The 15,914-nt window shown below is 44.9% G+C and overlaps 1 protein-coding gene across 1 annotated transcript in view; it reads left to right on the forward strand.

The window, feature by feature from the left end:
• USP46 (ubiquitin specific peptidase 46) overlaps window positions 1–15,914 on the forward strand; it is a 63,377-nt gene that overhangs the window by 12,724 nt on the left and 34,739 nt on the right. The window contains exon 2 of the mRNA XM_057546837.1: window positions 14,323–14,403. Within this exon, the coding sequence (XP_057402820.1) occupies window positions 14,323–14,403 (81 nt within the window). The remainder of the gene's footprint in view (window positions 1–14,322; window positions 14,404–15,914) is intronic.

A 15,914-nucleotide genomic window follows, 5' to 3' on the forward strand; every position in this document is an offset into this window, starting at 1 on the left:
GCTGAACTTAGCATGTTGTAAGCTCACTGTGGCTTCCAATCTGAGACAGGCCCGGGGAGGGGAAGTGCGTGGAGCGGACAAAAGGAGGAAGGAGCTGTGATTTCCGACTGACGTGCTGTCGGGAGACGCAGGACTGAGGGTGTGTGGCAAAGCTTCTGTAATCATCAGTCAGGATACTGTGTTTTTCCTTTCCTGGTAACGAGGGTACATCATGTGGTAAACGGTTTTCAGTCATCCGATGAGCATAAACGTACCCTCGTGTGTTATCTGGTGTACAGTTAGGTATTCCTAACAAAAACACGTGAGGCGGCTAAGCTCGGTTTCTTCCTTTTTAAAAAGAATTTTTCAAGAAAGTTTTTGAAAAGGTGAATATGAGTTACATGGTAGAAACTTTAGATTGTACAAAAGGATGTATGTTGCAGTTATACCCAACATCCAATTCTTGTCTCTGGCATCCAGCAGTATTTGCTGTTTCTTCCACTTCTATTCAGAGGCATCTTATGCATACCCAAGCAAGAATGTTTATATTGCTCTCCTAGTTTTTTTGTTTTTTGTTTTTTTAATTTTATTTATTTATTTTTGGCTGTGTTGGGTCTTCATTTCTGTGCGAGGGCTTTCTCTAGTTGCGGCAAGCGGGGGCCCCTCTTCATCGCGGTGCGCGGGCCTTTCACTGTCGCGACCTCTCTTGTTGCGGGGCACAGGCTCCAGACACGCAGGCTGAGTAGTTGTAGCTCACGGGCCCAGTTGCTCCGCGGCATGTGGGATCTTCCCAGACCAGGGCTCGAACCCGTGTCCCCTGCATTGGCAGGCAGATTCTCAACCACTGCGCCACCAGGGAAGCCCTCTCCTAGTTTTTAAAAATGCAAATAGTGCTTGTAGCATATACTGAACAGTCTTGATCTGCCCTTTGCTTTTTGTATCTTGGAGTTGGGTCTGTGCTAGTATATAAAGAGCATCCTCATTCTTTTTTTATGGCTGCAGAGTATTCAGTTGCCTGAACATATTGAATTCACTTAACTAGCCCCCAACTGATGGGCTTGAAGGTAGTGTTCCAGTCTTTGTTTTTTTACAAACAAGGCTGCAGGGAACAACTTTGTCCCTACGTCATTTTGCATACTTTGGGGTGTATCTTGTCAGCTGACTTCCTAGAAATGGATCTGCATTTGTAACTTTGATGCATTTGTAACTGCCAAATTGCCCTCCACTATCAAACTGTGTGACTCTCGTAGCCCACAGCCTTGCCAAAGTCGGGTGCTATCCAAAAGCTTTTTTATCTTTGCCAGTGGGGGAAAAAATGGTGTCTTGGTATATTTTTAGTTTGCATTTCTCATATTAGGAGTGAGCTTGAGCAGCTATTCACACATTTCAGAAAACAAGCTCAATTTCATTTAACTGTTTTGCTGTTGGCAATTATTTTCAAAGTCTGTAGGGAAGGACCAGTTTTATTTTTATTTTCAATCTGTCACAGACTGATACTTTTGTAAAATACAATAAAACATTAATTGCAAAATGGAATAGAAACCTCAAAGATGCTTAAAACACCAAGTCCAGTTGTTTTATTACTAAACTCGACAGGTGCAAACTTACCCGGTCCATTCATTGTACACATTTTCAGTTTCTGAACTTTGCTCCCGGGCAGAGCAATAACGCTTTGAGCAGTACCGCTGTGAAGACCTCCTGCTCCCTCTCTTTTCTCCCCTTGCCATCCTGTCTGGGGAGGGGAGAAGAGAGCACAGAATTTTATATTTTATGTTTCATAATCAATACATTACAGGGTGGTTTCAGTACATTAGACTAAAATATCTCTGATAGTGCAGTACCGATGCAAGGGCAGGGATTCCACACTGTGAGGTGGGGATACTGCTGTCCTGGTTTTTCACTGATGAAGACCTTGAGCTCGAACTAGAGAGGGGGATGAGGGAAGTACTTGAAATCACCCTATTAGTTAAATTTGAGGACTTGGCCTCTTTGACCTGGGGCTTTGCCAGGACCCTGTGACACCAATGCTGCCTTTCAGGGAAACGATGAGAAGGGTCCCTTTGGGTAAAGTAGGAGCTTAAGAGACCTCATCGTCGAGGAGGCAGCTTGGTGCCTTTGCAGAACACTGGGTTGGGAGTGAGGTTCTTGGTTCCAGGTCACTAAATTCAGGGACTGGGGAAATACTTCCTCCTCCGCCTTCCGCTAGAAGACAGACCCAGCTCTTCGTTCTCCTTTTGAGTTGAAATGTCATCTCTGCCTGAGGACTTTGTTATGCTGTGTCTAGCTACAAAGAGAGTTGTTTTACAAGCCCGAGGCTCTAGCTGCTGTTTACTGTCCTTCCTATGGTGACTTGGGATCATTATGTGTCCCAGGGTCATCTTTCTTCAGTTGCAGGCATTTTTGCTTCTGCGTTACATCATCAAGTGAAGTCACGTTGAGGGTTTTTCCAGAGTTGTTTCTCTCTCCCCAGTATCATATAAGGCATGGAAATGACGTGCTATCCTGGTGCAGAATGAAAATGCCCTTTAACTGCCTTCTGTGGAAGCCTGCAGGAAGGCAGAGGAGCACTGTTGAGCCAGGAGTTGGAGTAGTGATGGTATTAAGATTGCGGGTTCACAGCTGACCTCTGCCTCATGCTAACACTTGACCTTGGCCAGTTACTTAACCTCCATTAACTTCATTTCCCTCACTTATGAAATGGGGATAGTGAGTGTGAGTGTGTGACTTACCTGGAGGGAGGGTGTCAGTGTTGCTCGATGGGACCAGGTGATGTGCGCTCTCTGAGCAGGACGGGCGGCATTCATAGCCCCTCTGGGTATTGCCCGCCCGTGGTTAGGTGATGTGTGATGGCCAGCAGCCGAAGAGGACACTCTCAGAAGCAGCGGCCCTCTGCCCTGTCTCTACGTCTGCAGCTAAGGAATTACTAAAATTTTGTATGAATGAGAAGACCATCTTCTCTGAATTGTGGTCAGGAGCTCAGGCTCTGGACCAGAGTGGCCTGGGGTTGAGTCCTGGCGCTGCCTTTACGGGCTGAGTGAGCCTGAGCAGGTTCCCTCTGTTCTTGCATGAGTGGCATGGGGACAGTAAGTGGGACTGCCTTGGTTGGCGGACAGTGGAGTCGATGAATACAGAGACGTGAGGTTCTCTGAACAGCGAGCGGCACATACTGCTTACCCTGTTTACCAAGTTTATTTAGTCAGCAAATTTAGTAAGTGTTTTTGTATGCCAGATGTTCTGCATGGTCCTAGGAGACCAGTCAGTCATAACCCTGTCCTCATAGAGTTTATGGTCTAGTGTAGGGGTTGACAAGCTTGTTGGTAAAGGGCTCAATGGTAAATATTTTAGGCTTCGTGGGCCATGGTATCTCTGTTGCAGCTATTCAACTCTGCTGTCGTACTGTGAAAGTAGCTACCGTAAGTAAATGAGTGATCGCAGCTGTGTTCCAATAAAACTTTATTTACAAAAATGGTTGGTGGGCCACATTTGGCCCATGGACTGTCATTTGCCAACCTGTGGTCCAGTGGGAAGACAGGTGTTAAATAGTCACAAATAAGTAAGTTATTACAAATTGTGATTAGTTGTATGAAGAGACACACAGGATTCTGAGAGAGGGAAGGGTCAGGGAAGGTAGCTTTGAAGAAGTGACATTGAAGGCAAATGCTGAGTAGGAGATGGGGGGGAAAGAGGAGACAGCTCTCAGGGGCCAGAGAACTGGCCACACTAGTTCTGAGCCAAGAGGCTCAGAATTGCAATCTGCATTTCTGTCTCTGTAGAGGCACAACAGATGCTTTGCCAGTTTCTTTGGATAAGAAAATAATGGCAGTTTTTTCCCTGATATATAATTCATACTACTTCTCCCCACTCACCCTTCCCAAATAATCCCAGCACTGAGAGATGAACTGTATTAACACATTTTGTTCTGCATACTTCTGGTGGGTCCTTTCTCTTTCTGTTCCTTTTTTTTTTCTTTCTTCTCTTGTCAGTATGTATCCAAAAATTTAGAAGTTATGGAAGTGAGAGTGCACATTTTTCTAGTATTAGGTGTGAAATGGTTTACTTCTTAGAACTCATTTCTGCTTCTTGATCTTGTTTTCGCTTTCTCCTATTTTAAACAATATTATTTTCTTTTCCTATTTGGCTAGATAAAAATCCACAGCCTGAAACCATTTTGAAAAAAATAATCTATTTCCTCTTGACTACATCTCAAGTTTCTCCTGATTTTCAACCTCAATTTTATATTCTCTTTAAACAGGTTGCAGTGTTCTGTGGTGATTTTACAGAGAAGGACACCTGTGCTCCTCATTCTAGAATATTTTGAATGGTGCCTCAGAGGTAGGGGTTTACCTGTATAACTCTGTGACCCCTTCTATTTCCTCGGTTTTTCATTCCTGCAATTCTGGGGCTCTGAGGGGACCCTGCCACCTTGAGAGTCAATATTGTGTAGTGCTTGGGAGCATACACTCTGGAGTCAGATGGTGTGAGTTCAAACCTAGTTCCAGTACTTATTAGCTGTGTGAACTTGGATAAAGTTACTTACCCTCTCTGTGCCTCAGTTTTCCTATCTTTAAAATGGAGACAATAATGACATCCACCTCACAACATTATTGTGAGGATTAAAATGAGGAAAATATACATCAAACCCTCAGAGCAGTGACTGGACACAGTAAGTGTTATTTTTGTGATGTCTATTATTATTACTAATTATGGCTGGAAGCCAGTGACTATAATTCCTCCTTAACCATCCTTGAATTCTGGCAAGTGGCTCCTGACTCATCCTGAAATCTTGAGCTGCATCACTTCATTTTTGCTTCATTTTCTCCTTAAGGCTCTAGGAATGACCTTTTGTCATCAGCAGTCTGGGAATACTAGTGCTTTTGAGAATTAGTCCTCTATGTACTTTTGCACTTTGAAAATGTACTTGATAAGTAAAATAGCCTTTTTTGAATATAGACTTAAAAATGTAGTTTTAGCAACAATATTCACCTCCCCTGTCATATATTTTAATTCATGGTTTATAATCAGTGACTTTTTCTCTGTGTACTTAGAAATCCTTACATGTTATTTCAGGCCTTTCTCCACTTTGTACAGACTTGAAAGAGATCCTGCCTGCCTTAGGATGCAGAATTGGGGGAGGAGGTTTACGTTTCTGGGCCTTGGTTTTTTTCATCTGTGGAATGGAGCTGATCTCCAAGACCCCTTCCTGGTCTCTGTTTTTGGTTTAGGCTCCTGCATATTATACAGTGTTCTCACTGGTTTTCTTTTTTTTAACATCTTTATTGGAGTATAATTGCTTTACAATGTTATGTTAGTTTCTGCTGTATAACAATGAATCAGCTATATGTATACATATATCCTCATATCCCCTCCCTCTTGCGTCTCCCTCCCACCCTCCCTATCCCACCCCTCTAGGTGGTCACAAGGCACCGAGCTGATCTCCCTGTGTGATGCAGCTGCTTCCCACTAGCTATCTATTTTACATTTGATAGTGTATATATGTCCATGCCACTCTCTCACTTCGTCCTAGCTTACCCTTCCCCCTCCCCGTGTCCTCAGGTCCATTCTCTACATCTGCGTCTTTATTCCTGTACTGACTCTAGGTTCATCAGAACCATTTTTTTTTTTTTTTTTTAGATTCCATATATATGTGTTAGCATACGGTATTTGTTTTTCTCCTTCTGACTTCCTTCACTCTATATGACAGACTCTAGGTCCATCCACCTCACTACAAATAACTCAATTTCATTTCTTTTTATGGTTGAGTAACATTCCATTGTATATATGTGCCACATCTTCTTTATCCATTCATCTGTCAATGGACACTTAGGTTGCTTCCATTTTTGGAAATAAATAGTGCTATTGTAAATAGTGCTGCAGTGAACATTGTGGTACATGACTCTTTTTTTGAATTATGGTTTTCTCAGGGTATATGCCCAGTAGTGGGATTGCTGGGTCGTATGGTAGTTCTATTTTTAGTTTCTTAAGGAACCTCCATACTGTTCTCCATAGTGGCTGTATCAATTTACATTCCCACCAACAGTGCAAGAGGGTTCCCTTTTCTCCACACCCTCTCCAGCATTTATTGTTTGTAGATTTTTTGATGATGGCCATTCTGACCGGTGTGAGGTGATGCTCTCATTGGTTTTTATAGACCTAGCAGTGCCATCATTCTGATTATATCCTCCTGGGCAAGAATCTGTCGTCTTCCCCCCCTCCCCCGAAGGAAGACATTCTAACATGTTTTCCTATAAACTGCTTTTAAAATTGCTTTAAAAGAAATGCCTTTCTATACCCGTCTTATACATTTATGAGTCATCCTTCCCAAGTTGTTGTTATTGTTGGTTTTGTGTTTTTGTAGCACCCCTTGGCAGTCACACAGTTGCTTTCAGAAGTGCTGTGAAGAGCTAGCATTACAGTCTTGTTGTTGGAACTTGTCCCAGCCCAGATTCTATTTTTAATAAAGTGCGGTGCATTGTTTTCAAAGGTTACCAAATTTTTTACTGACGAAAATGAGAAATGTGTTTCTTACACCTCCAGACCCTGTGATTTACTGCTATAGATTACTTTTTTGTTCAGCATCTGGTCAGTTATTCTCAGCGCCTCCCGTTTGCCTTATGTGTCACTGTGCTTGGTGCCCGCAGTAGAACTGCAGGCTCTTGGGTTTGCAGCACACCTTGCAGTTTACATAGTGCTGATAATGTTCCCCATTTTGTTTGATTCTCTCTGCCACCTGAGCCATAGGTGGGCTGAATATCCCACCTCTCAGCCAGGAAGCTAAGGCCAAGAGAGGGGAAAGCAAATTCATACTGGGGGGAAAAATGGCCAAATGAAGCTCTGAGTTGTGTGCTGTGGGCCTTAGATAACTGGTCTGAAGGATATTAGTTTGCTAACTTTCTTTTACATTTTTTATGACAAAAATAATACATGCTCATGGTAAAAAATTTGAACAGTTGAGAAAACAAAAAGCCCCCGGTGGCCTTGTCATCTGCCAGCCCCACTCCTAGACACTGGTGACAAGTGTTAATAATTTCTCAAGTATTCGTTGTAGAATTTCCATTAGAATGTAGGTGTTGAAGGCAGGCCCGAGCCGCTCTGTCCCTTTGTGTCCCTCAGAAGTAGAGTCGTGCTGGACACGAAGAGGGCTCAGCGTCTGCTGCTTGAAAGGAGGACATTTCCAGTAATTGTCCTGTGCACACACTTACTCTCTCACACGTTTTTATTGATACTTATCGCTGTATCTTGGACAAATTTTCATAGCCATACCTATAGAGTAGCTTTACTTTTTTAAGTAGCTACTTGGTATTCCATCCTATTTATTACTGTAATTATTTAACCAGTTATTTCCAACTTTTTCCTCTTGCAAACCTTGCCGGGGAGGACCATCTGAGATGTTGCCTGCTGATAGTTCCTTCAGTATCCTTTTTCCATCTCTAATTTTGGCTGGTTATAGAGCCCATTTGCCAGGCTCCCCTGGCAGCTAGGTGTGGCCCTGTGGCTGGGTGAGATTCTGGCCGTCGGGATCATGAGCAAAGGTGATGTATGCGACTTCCAGGAACATTCTTGGAAGGGAAGGCGCAGTCTCTCCCCGTCTTGTCTGCTTCCCCCTGGCGGAGGTTGTTTGATGATAGGGGCTGGAGTGACCATGTTGGTCCCCAAGATACATTCTTGAGGATGACAGAGCAACAAGATAAAAGGAGCCTGAGTCCCCGGCCCTGCAGAGCTGCCGTATCAGGCCTGCGCTGCTTCCTCTTGAGCTAAACTTCCGTCTTGTTTAAGCCAGGCCTGGATTATTTTGGTCCTTGCTGTAGTCTCTGTATCTTTTCTACCTGTGTGAGCATAGACGTGGAACAAATCGCTTCAAGAAGAATTGCAGGATTGAAGGATGTGCTCATTTAAAATTTCGATTTATACTGTCTAGTTGATCTTTAAGCTCCCACCATCATCCTGTCATGAAACATGCCCCATCATGTGTGTGTCCTTTTATCATACAGAGATTTACATTTAACGTAGAGAACTCCAAAATCTGTTAAAGATGCACAAAAATTCATGTTACCAATGGAAAATGCTAGCATGTGAAGCAAGAGTTTGGTTCCAAATGTCAGTATCAGTGACATCCTGTATCCATGGGAAGGAATTCCTAGGGTGTATATTTATGAAAGGGAAGGGAGAATGGGGAAGTGGAGGAGGGTACCATGTAGGCCCCATTGAACAGTAGATCGGGAGAGCTCACACACCTGTGTCCAAATGATCACGGACATGGAAGCAACTCGCACAGCCCTAACCATCCCCATCTATGCATGCATCCATCCATCCATCCATCCAACCAACCCACCAACCATCCACTCATTCGTCCATCCATCCATCCACCCACCCACCCACCCACCCACCCAGCAGGCCTGGGCCTAATCTGTGCTAGCCTCTGAGAGTGCAGTATTAAGCAGGTCAGACATAAGTCTTTGCTCCTGTGAGACATGTAGTTGAGGGGATAGGACAGATATTCATAATTACATAAATAAGAATTGGAGTAAACAGTGTAAGGGAGACAGTATGCTATGAGTGGAGAGTGGAGGTTGTTGGGAGAGGGGTGTGTTAGTTTCCTGTTGCTGCTGTAAAATAGGACCACAGACTTAGCAGCTTAAAATGACAGGAATTTATTCTCTTCGAGCTCTGGAGGTCAGAAGTCCTAAAATCAAGGTGTCGGCAGGGCTGCACAGCTTCTGGAGGCTCTAGGGGAGCCTTTTCCATTTTCTAGGGCCTGCCTGCACTCCTTGGCTCTGGGCCCCTTCCATCATCAAGGCCGGTAGTGTAGCATCTTCTGGTCTCTCTCTGAACTGTGCTTCTGTCGTCACATCTCCTCGCTGACTCTGATACTCCTGCCTCCTTCTCATGAGGACCCTTGATGACGCTGGGCCCATTGAGGTCATCCAGGATAAGTGCCCCCCCCCATCTCAAGATTGTTAAATCAATCATACCTGTAGAGTCCCTTTTGCCACATAAGTTAACATATTCACGGGTTCCAGGGATTAATTAGGGTGTAGACATCTTTGAGGGGCCATTATTCTGTCCAGTACAGAGACTACCTGAATCTAGGGGTGGCTGGTAAAGAATTCCCTGAGAAGGATGATAGGGTACAGCCAGGTGAAGAAGCAGGGGGGAAGAGCATTCAGGTGATGGACGGGAGGGAACTTGAGGTATTTGAGGACCAGAACAAAGGCCATCTTAGTAGGCCAAGTGTATGAGAGAATGGGTGGCAGGAGGTGACATTGGAGACAGCAGTGGAAGTCACTGGAGCATTTTAAAGCAGATTTGTATTTAGAAAGAGCAGTTTTGCTGCCATGTTGATGGTGGGGTTAGAGGTGAGCAAGGTGGGTGTCGGAGGCCATTTAGGAGGCTGTTGTAATTCAGATGAGAGATGCTGGTGGCCTGGTCTCACTGATGGCAGGAGGTTCAAGAGAAGCGAAGGGATTTGAGAGATTGAAGGAGAGTGAATCGGTCAGTAGTATGCTGTGCTGGATGGGTGTCGAGTGTGGAGGAGGACGTTAGGCGTGGCCCTCAGGTTTCTAGCAGGAGCCAGGAGGAAGGTGGCATCGTCGTGGACAAGTGGGGCAACACCAGGAAGAGACTGGATTTGAGGGGCAGGAGAAGTGAAAGCTCTAGTTTTGGGGTAGAGTGATTTTGAGGGCCTGTGAGACAAGCAAGTGGAAATGGGTCTTCACCCCGCCTGAATGAGCTCAGAAGTGAGCTTTCTGGGATGAAGGTGAAGCGTTGGAAATGGTTGGCACGTAGCTGCTGATTGAAGCCTGGTTATTGCCTGGACCCTACAGAAAGAGGCATGGAGGGAGGGAAGAGGTCCTTAGACAGCACCTGGAGAAAGCCAACAGCTAAATGTGTCTTCCTGAGTTGACCATGTGTGGAGCTCACCAGGGGTAGAATCCAGAAGGGGTTATTTTGAGGAGAGATGGGGAGGTGAGGAAATAGAGACAGGTCTTAGCGAGTATTATGGAAAACTTCAGACATATTAGTTTCTATTGCTGCTGTAACAAGTTACCGTGAACTTAGCGGCTTAGACAGCACAAGTATATTACCTTATAGCCTGGAGGTCACAAGTCTGAACTAGGCCCGCCCGGGCTAAAATGAAGGCAGTGTGCGGCTGTGTTCTTCCTGGAGGCTCTAGCGGAAACTGTTTTCTTTTTTTTGCGTTTTAAGCTTCTAGAGGCTGCCTGGTTGTTTGGCTCCTGGCCCCTTCCTCTGCCTACAGAGGCAGCGAAGGCAAGTTGAGTCCTTCACACATCATAGCGGTCCGGTCTGTTGTTCTGCTCTGTCTCCCACTTTTAAGGATGCTTGTGATTACGTTGGGCCCAACTGGATAATCCAGGGCAGTCCCCCTATTTTAAGGTCAAATTAAGTCCTGATTAGCAAATTAAGTCCTTCTACAATCTAAATTTACCTTTGCCATGTAAGGTGACATCATCACAAGTTCTGGGGATGAAGACCTGGGCATCTTTGGGAGACCATTACTCTGCCTGTAAACATATATGTAAAAGTATAAATGGAATAGTATAATAAGCCCCACACACCCACCTCCCACTTCTCCCCACTGGATCATTTGAAATAAATCTTAGAAATCATCTGATTCATTTGTAAATGTGTCAGAATAGACAATTGTTTAAAGAAGTTTAGCTATGAAGGGGAGGTGAGAAAGAGGGCGGGGACTGGAGAGGTGGGAAGAAGATGTGTATGTGTATTTTTAACATGAGAGACACGGAGGCATGTTAAATTCCGCCGGGCAGGATCTAATAGTGCGGGAGCAATTGACCTGCACGAGAGCGAGGTCTCCGTCATTGAGAGAGGTAGGCGCATAGGTTTGAAGGTTTGAGAGTGTGAAATTAAGAGAGTTCCTCTCTGCTGGTTTAATGTGTTTCTTTTCTTCTTTTTCCTGTTGAGTGGGAAGCCAGTGAGAGGGGCAGAGAGGTATAGAGTTTTGAGGCGCTTGGGGAAGTTTGGAAAAGGTCGCTGTGGAGTGGAGAATGAGTGCATCAGAGAAAGGCTCTTGGAATGTGGGGACGTGGGCCGCTTGAATTTGGTGAGTTCGAGTGAATGCAGTCAGCCTGAGGTGCGACTTCTCCCCCCCTAGCGCTGCACATCTGTCTGGGCATATGTTCAGAGAAGGTGAATAATTTGGTTCCCATTGGGTGGGTTTTTTGCCAGGTGGTGTGAGCAAAGGATAAGGTAAGGGGTGTTTATAAGAGCCACTGACATCATGATCCATGGGCTCTAAGCTGAATGAGAAGGGAGAGGAGCGACAGGTCCTGGCGGGTGTATGTGTGGCTGTGATGGGATGAGCCAGCAGACAGAGAGTCCAGCCTGGCTGGGTTTTGGGGTGGTGACCAGATCCGGGGTGCGTCTTTGGGAGTGGGTAGCTGGAGTGGAGTGAAATAAAAGACAGCTAGAAAAGAGGACATCAGTTGCTGAGAGAGCAGGGTATGGGCAGGCGCCGCCACGTGGATGCTGAAGCCACCCAGCACGATGGCAGGAGGCAGGGTGTAAAGGTAGGTCGTCGGGGCCTGGAGGGGTCAGGCGAGACGAGGAGAAAGGAAGGGGTTTGTACGGTGCTGGGAGGCACGGGCTGCAGAAGGTGGATGTTTTGACGAGATGGGTGACAGTGCAGGGGTGTGGAAGCGACACTGGGGATCAGAGCCCGGTTGACCTCCCCTCCTGACCCTTCCAGACCTTGTGTTGGCGGGGGCTGTGAGAGGGGATGAGCAGACCTGACCGGAGGGAGGGCCAGGTTTCACTGAAGACACGGCCAGCTCACTTTCTTCTCCCCCGAGCTGTGCTGTGGGTGCTCCCGCCCTGCTACCTCCATGGTATTATCATATTATTATAATAATAATAATTATTATCTTATTCCTCCCACTCAGGGTATTATTCCTCTTAAGCACAGCCCTTGGGTCACTGTACTTAGCCTGAGTCACAGCAAGCCATCCCCCACCAGCTCCCTCTCCAGTGGGAAAATATGAAGATAGAAAAAAGCACCCCATCCAAGAATTCCCAGATAACAGAAGTCATGGATTGAATCTTTAGATTTAATAAGATCTGTCTCCATGTGCTGTACTTTTATATCTGACATTCCACCTGGGCTCTAAGCCATATATTCTAATGTTGTTTCAAAAATGGCTGTGGGTATATTTAATACACATTATTTACATCAATTTATGATTGAGATGTAGCTTTTTTTTTTGGAGTTTATTTATTTTTATTTATTTATTTATTTTTGGCTGTGTTGGGTCTTCATTTCTGTGCGAGGGCTTTCTCTAGTTGTGGCGAGCGGGGGCCACTCTTCATCGCGGTGCGCGGGCCTCTCACCGTCGTGGCCTCTCTTGTTGCGGAGCACAGGCTCCAGACGCGCAGGCTCAGTAACTGTGGCTCACGGGCCCAGTTGCTCCGTGGCATGTGGGATCTTCCCGGACCAGGGCTCGAACCCGTGTCCCCTGCATTGGCAGGCAGATTCTCAACCACTGCGCCACCAGGGAAGCCCCGAGATGTAGCTTTATTGAAAACTTTTAGTGATTTTTGTCTATACCATAAAATCCTGGCTTTAATATAAGTACTATTTTAAAAATTCAGCCTGTATATGGAGTCATATTATTGTGAAGGCAATGAAACCCTGTCTCCCCCGCCCACTCCCATGAAAAGATAGTGAAACTGTTGTGCACAAAGATGACCGCTAAACTCAAGGTCTCCAATGACGGGTAAAGGAATTTAGATTGGTGGAACAGTATAGTGGACCTAGAAAACAAGTGGAAACAAAAGATATTATGATAAGGGGATGGAATGTACTATTTGTGCTGAGATTGTGTTTGCTTAGAATTGAGTTATTCTGCATTTCATGTTTGCTTGTTGACACGTGACCATTTTAACTGGTTCTCAGCCCACCTTTTGGCCATTTCTTTCTGTGATGGGAGATTCTAGTTATATGAACCCAGAATAAGTAGCAGCAGCAGATTTAGTTTTTACAAAACATAACAGTCTCTTTTTAAAATACCTGTCTCCCAAATCTCTGAGATTCTGTGAGCTGTGAGTCTTCCGTGATAGCCTGAGGACGTGAGAAGCTGTAGAATGATGTTAGAGCCACGGGTATAAATGGGGCCTGTGGTCCTACCCACCCCCAAACTACTCACCTGATTGGACTGAACTTTGGTCGCTTTTCCTAATCCCAGCAGACTCCTCCAGACCTTGCGGGGGGGGGGGGCAGTGATAATCAGTGTGCTTTTGCCAATGACCCCTTGGCCCTTAACGGGGCTCAGTAAATGGTTTTGTCATAGGATTGCTCTGCATAGCATTTGGTTAAGACCGTGGGCTCCCAAGTCTGACTCCTGGCTTCAAGTCCTAGCTCTGCCACTTACTGATTGTGGTCTTTGGGCAGGTTCTTAACCATTCGAAGTCTTAAGTTCCTGTCTGTTAAATGGGGATTATGATAGTAAGTACTTACCTAATGGGATGTTGTGAGAATAAATAGTGCAGTTCCTGGCATATAGTGGGAGTACCCAGGAACTTATTATCATCATGTTGGAGTGTTGAACTTGAGTACACATGGCTTACCAATTTGATGCATTTGGGAACTGTTAGATTTTAAATTGTATTTCTCCATTATTTACAATATTCCTTGGACATTTCACTTTCTCAGTAAGGCCCCCCTGACCACCCTATTTAAAGCTGCAATGATCTACCCTCCACTCCTTCCCGCTCCATGCCTCCCCTTCACGCCCTACTCCCTGGAGTCCCCACCCTCATTTCCTGCCTTGTTTTTCTTCACTGCACTTGTCACCTTCTGATGTACTGTCCAGTGTGTACTTGCTTTTTCTTTCAGCCTGTCTTTGTCCACTGTTCTGTTGTCAGAGCCCAGAATAGCACCTGGTACGTAGTGGGTGCACGGTAGATAAATCTTTATCAGGATGATGCTATTGACTTTGAAAGTGGTGGTACGATTCTATACACCAGTAGTATGAAAGCTACTGCAGCTGGCTGAGCTTAGAATGTTTTATTCGGAAGTTCTGAGTGATGATTTGCTGATTTGCCTGTCCCAAACCTCCTTTCCTAATAGAAGATAATGAAGCCGGGTAAAACAGGTTTGAGGGGATGATGAGGTTGGATAAGGAGAGGAGTAGGCTGATGTCATTACCTCATCTACGGTTTACTTCTGACACCTGTTCTTTCAGCGTGACCGTCACCAAACTCCAGGCCACCCGGGGAGATGCTGGTCTCAATAGTGTCCTCTCTCAAGTATCATTTTGCTTTCTTGTCTATTTTACACACAACAGAACTTTTGTTATTTTTCTCTTTTAGGGCACCAATGCCTCTGCTCTGGAAAAAGACATTGGTCCAGAGCAGTTTCCAATCAATGAACACTACTTCGGATTGGTCAATGTAAGTATTTTAAAATGTACTACCTTATTCAGATGTTTTAGAGTTCTTGAAGCAAGTCCATTCCCATTTTCGTTATTATCAAGCTTTAAATAATCGTTCATACTCCTTGGTTACCATACGTGGCAAATATTGGGGTGGGGGAAATTTAGTCCAGTTTTTGAAAGTATGAGTTGCCCCAGAAGAAAGTGTTTAATTAGTGCATTATCGGGTCAGATTCTCATTTTTTCCCCTGTGCTTTAAAAGATTTCTTTTGCACACATACATTTCACAGTGATATTATTAACCTTCGTAGCAATATCTGCTTTTGTATGTTCTCCCTTCACCATCTGGGTGGGCTCCTTGGTAGCTTTGTTTCAGTATGCATCAGTTCAACCAGAGCATCGAAAGAGTTTCCAGCTCATCACCAGTAGCTACTTAACAGCACAACTTGGTATTTGAAGCATGGGTGGGGAGTCAGGGGAAAACTGGGGCCAGTTTATCTCAAAATCCCTTGGCCTCATTTTGCTTGTGTTCAGCAATGGTCTCCTTGTAGATGGCCATACTTGCCAGGGTCTGTGTCGTAGACAAGTTGATTATGACCAAGTAGTAAGGCAGTATTGCCCACCACCCTCATGAGCTTTCTTCCCCACCTGATCCTTTCTCTCTGGGGTGGAGGATTTAAGTGACATCCGGTGTTAACTCATAAGCACCTGCTTTTCTGGAACAACTGCTCTGAGTGTGGTCTGTCAGTTCAGGTGTGATAGGTGGTAATTTCCACTGGGACTATTCTCTGAGTGAATGCCGCCTGTGGGATAATTGAGTGGACGTTGGCTTTGCGGTAGTACAGACCTAAGTCTGAATTCTGCCTATGCCGTTCACTAGCTGTGCGATCTTGGGCAAGTCACTTGACCTCTCTGTGTCTCCAATTCCCCGTCTGTAAAATGGAGATCATAATGGTTTCTCCCTCTTGGCCTATAATGAAGGATCCATGAGAGCTCCTATTGAAGGTGCTGACATGAGGCTGAGGCACATTGTGGACACTCGGTAAATGTTAGTTCCTTTTCTTTCCCAGACATTGTCCACTGGCCCAGGGCCAAGTGTTACTAAAGGGTGTCCAGGTGAAGGTGAGGTACTGAGTAACAGAGAAAAGAATGGTAGGAGGAGGCCACAGTACTGGAATATAGGACATTGTGTTGATGAAATACTGACTCCTAATTTTAATGCAGTTTTTTTAGGCATAGTGCAAAGGCCTCTTGCTTAAGCTCTGTGAGGACAGTTATGCAAGTTGCTGGAATTCTACCTTGTGCAGGGAAAAGACAAGTGCAGACTATGGAGGAAAAAGAACTAAGGCCATCTCCTAGTCTGTGGAAGCATTGTGAGACCTAAACTTATTAATAGTTTCATTTATGTTTATTTCGAATGGTAATTCATTAAAGTTACAGCTTCTCTTTAAAAAGAGGTTTGTCTCATTACGTAATTGTGTCAAAGTAGATCAAAATATATAAAAATAGGAAGTGTTCTATCTTAACATA

This window comes from Balaenoptera acutorostrata, chromosome 5 (assembly GCF_949987535.1).
Source record: "Balaenoptera acutorostrata chromosome 5, mBalAcu1.1, whole genome shotgun sequence".
NCBI classification, from domain to species: Eukaryota; Metazoa; Chordata; class Mammalia; order Artiodactyla; family Balaenopteridae; genus Balaenoptera; species Balaenoptera acutorostrata.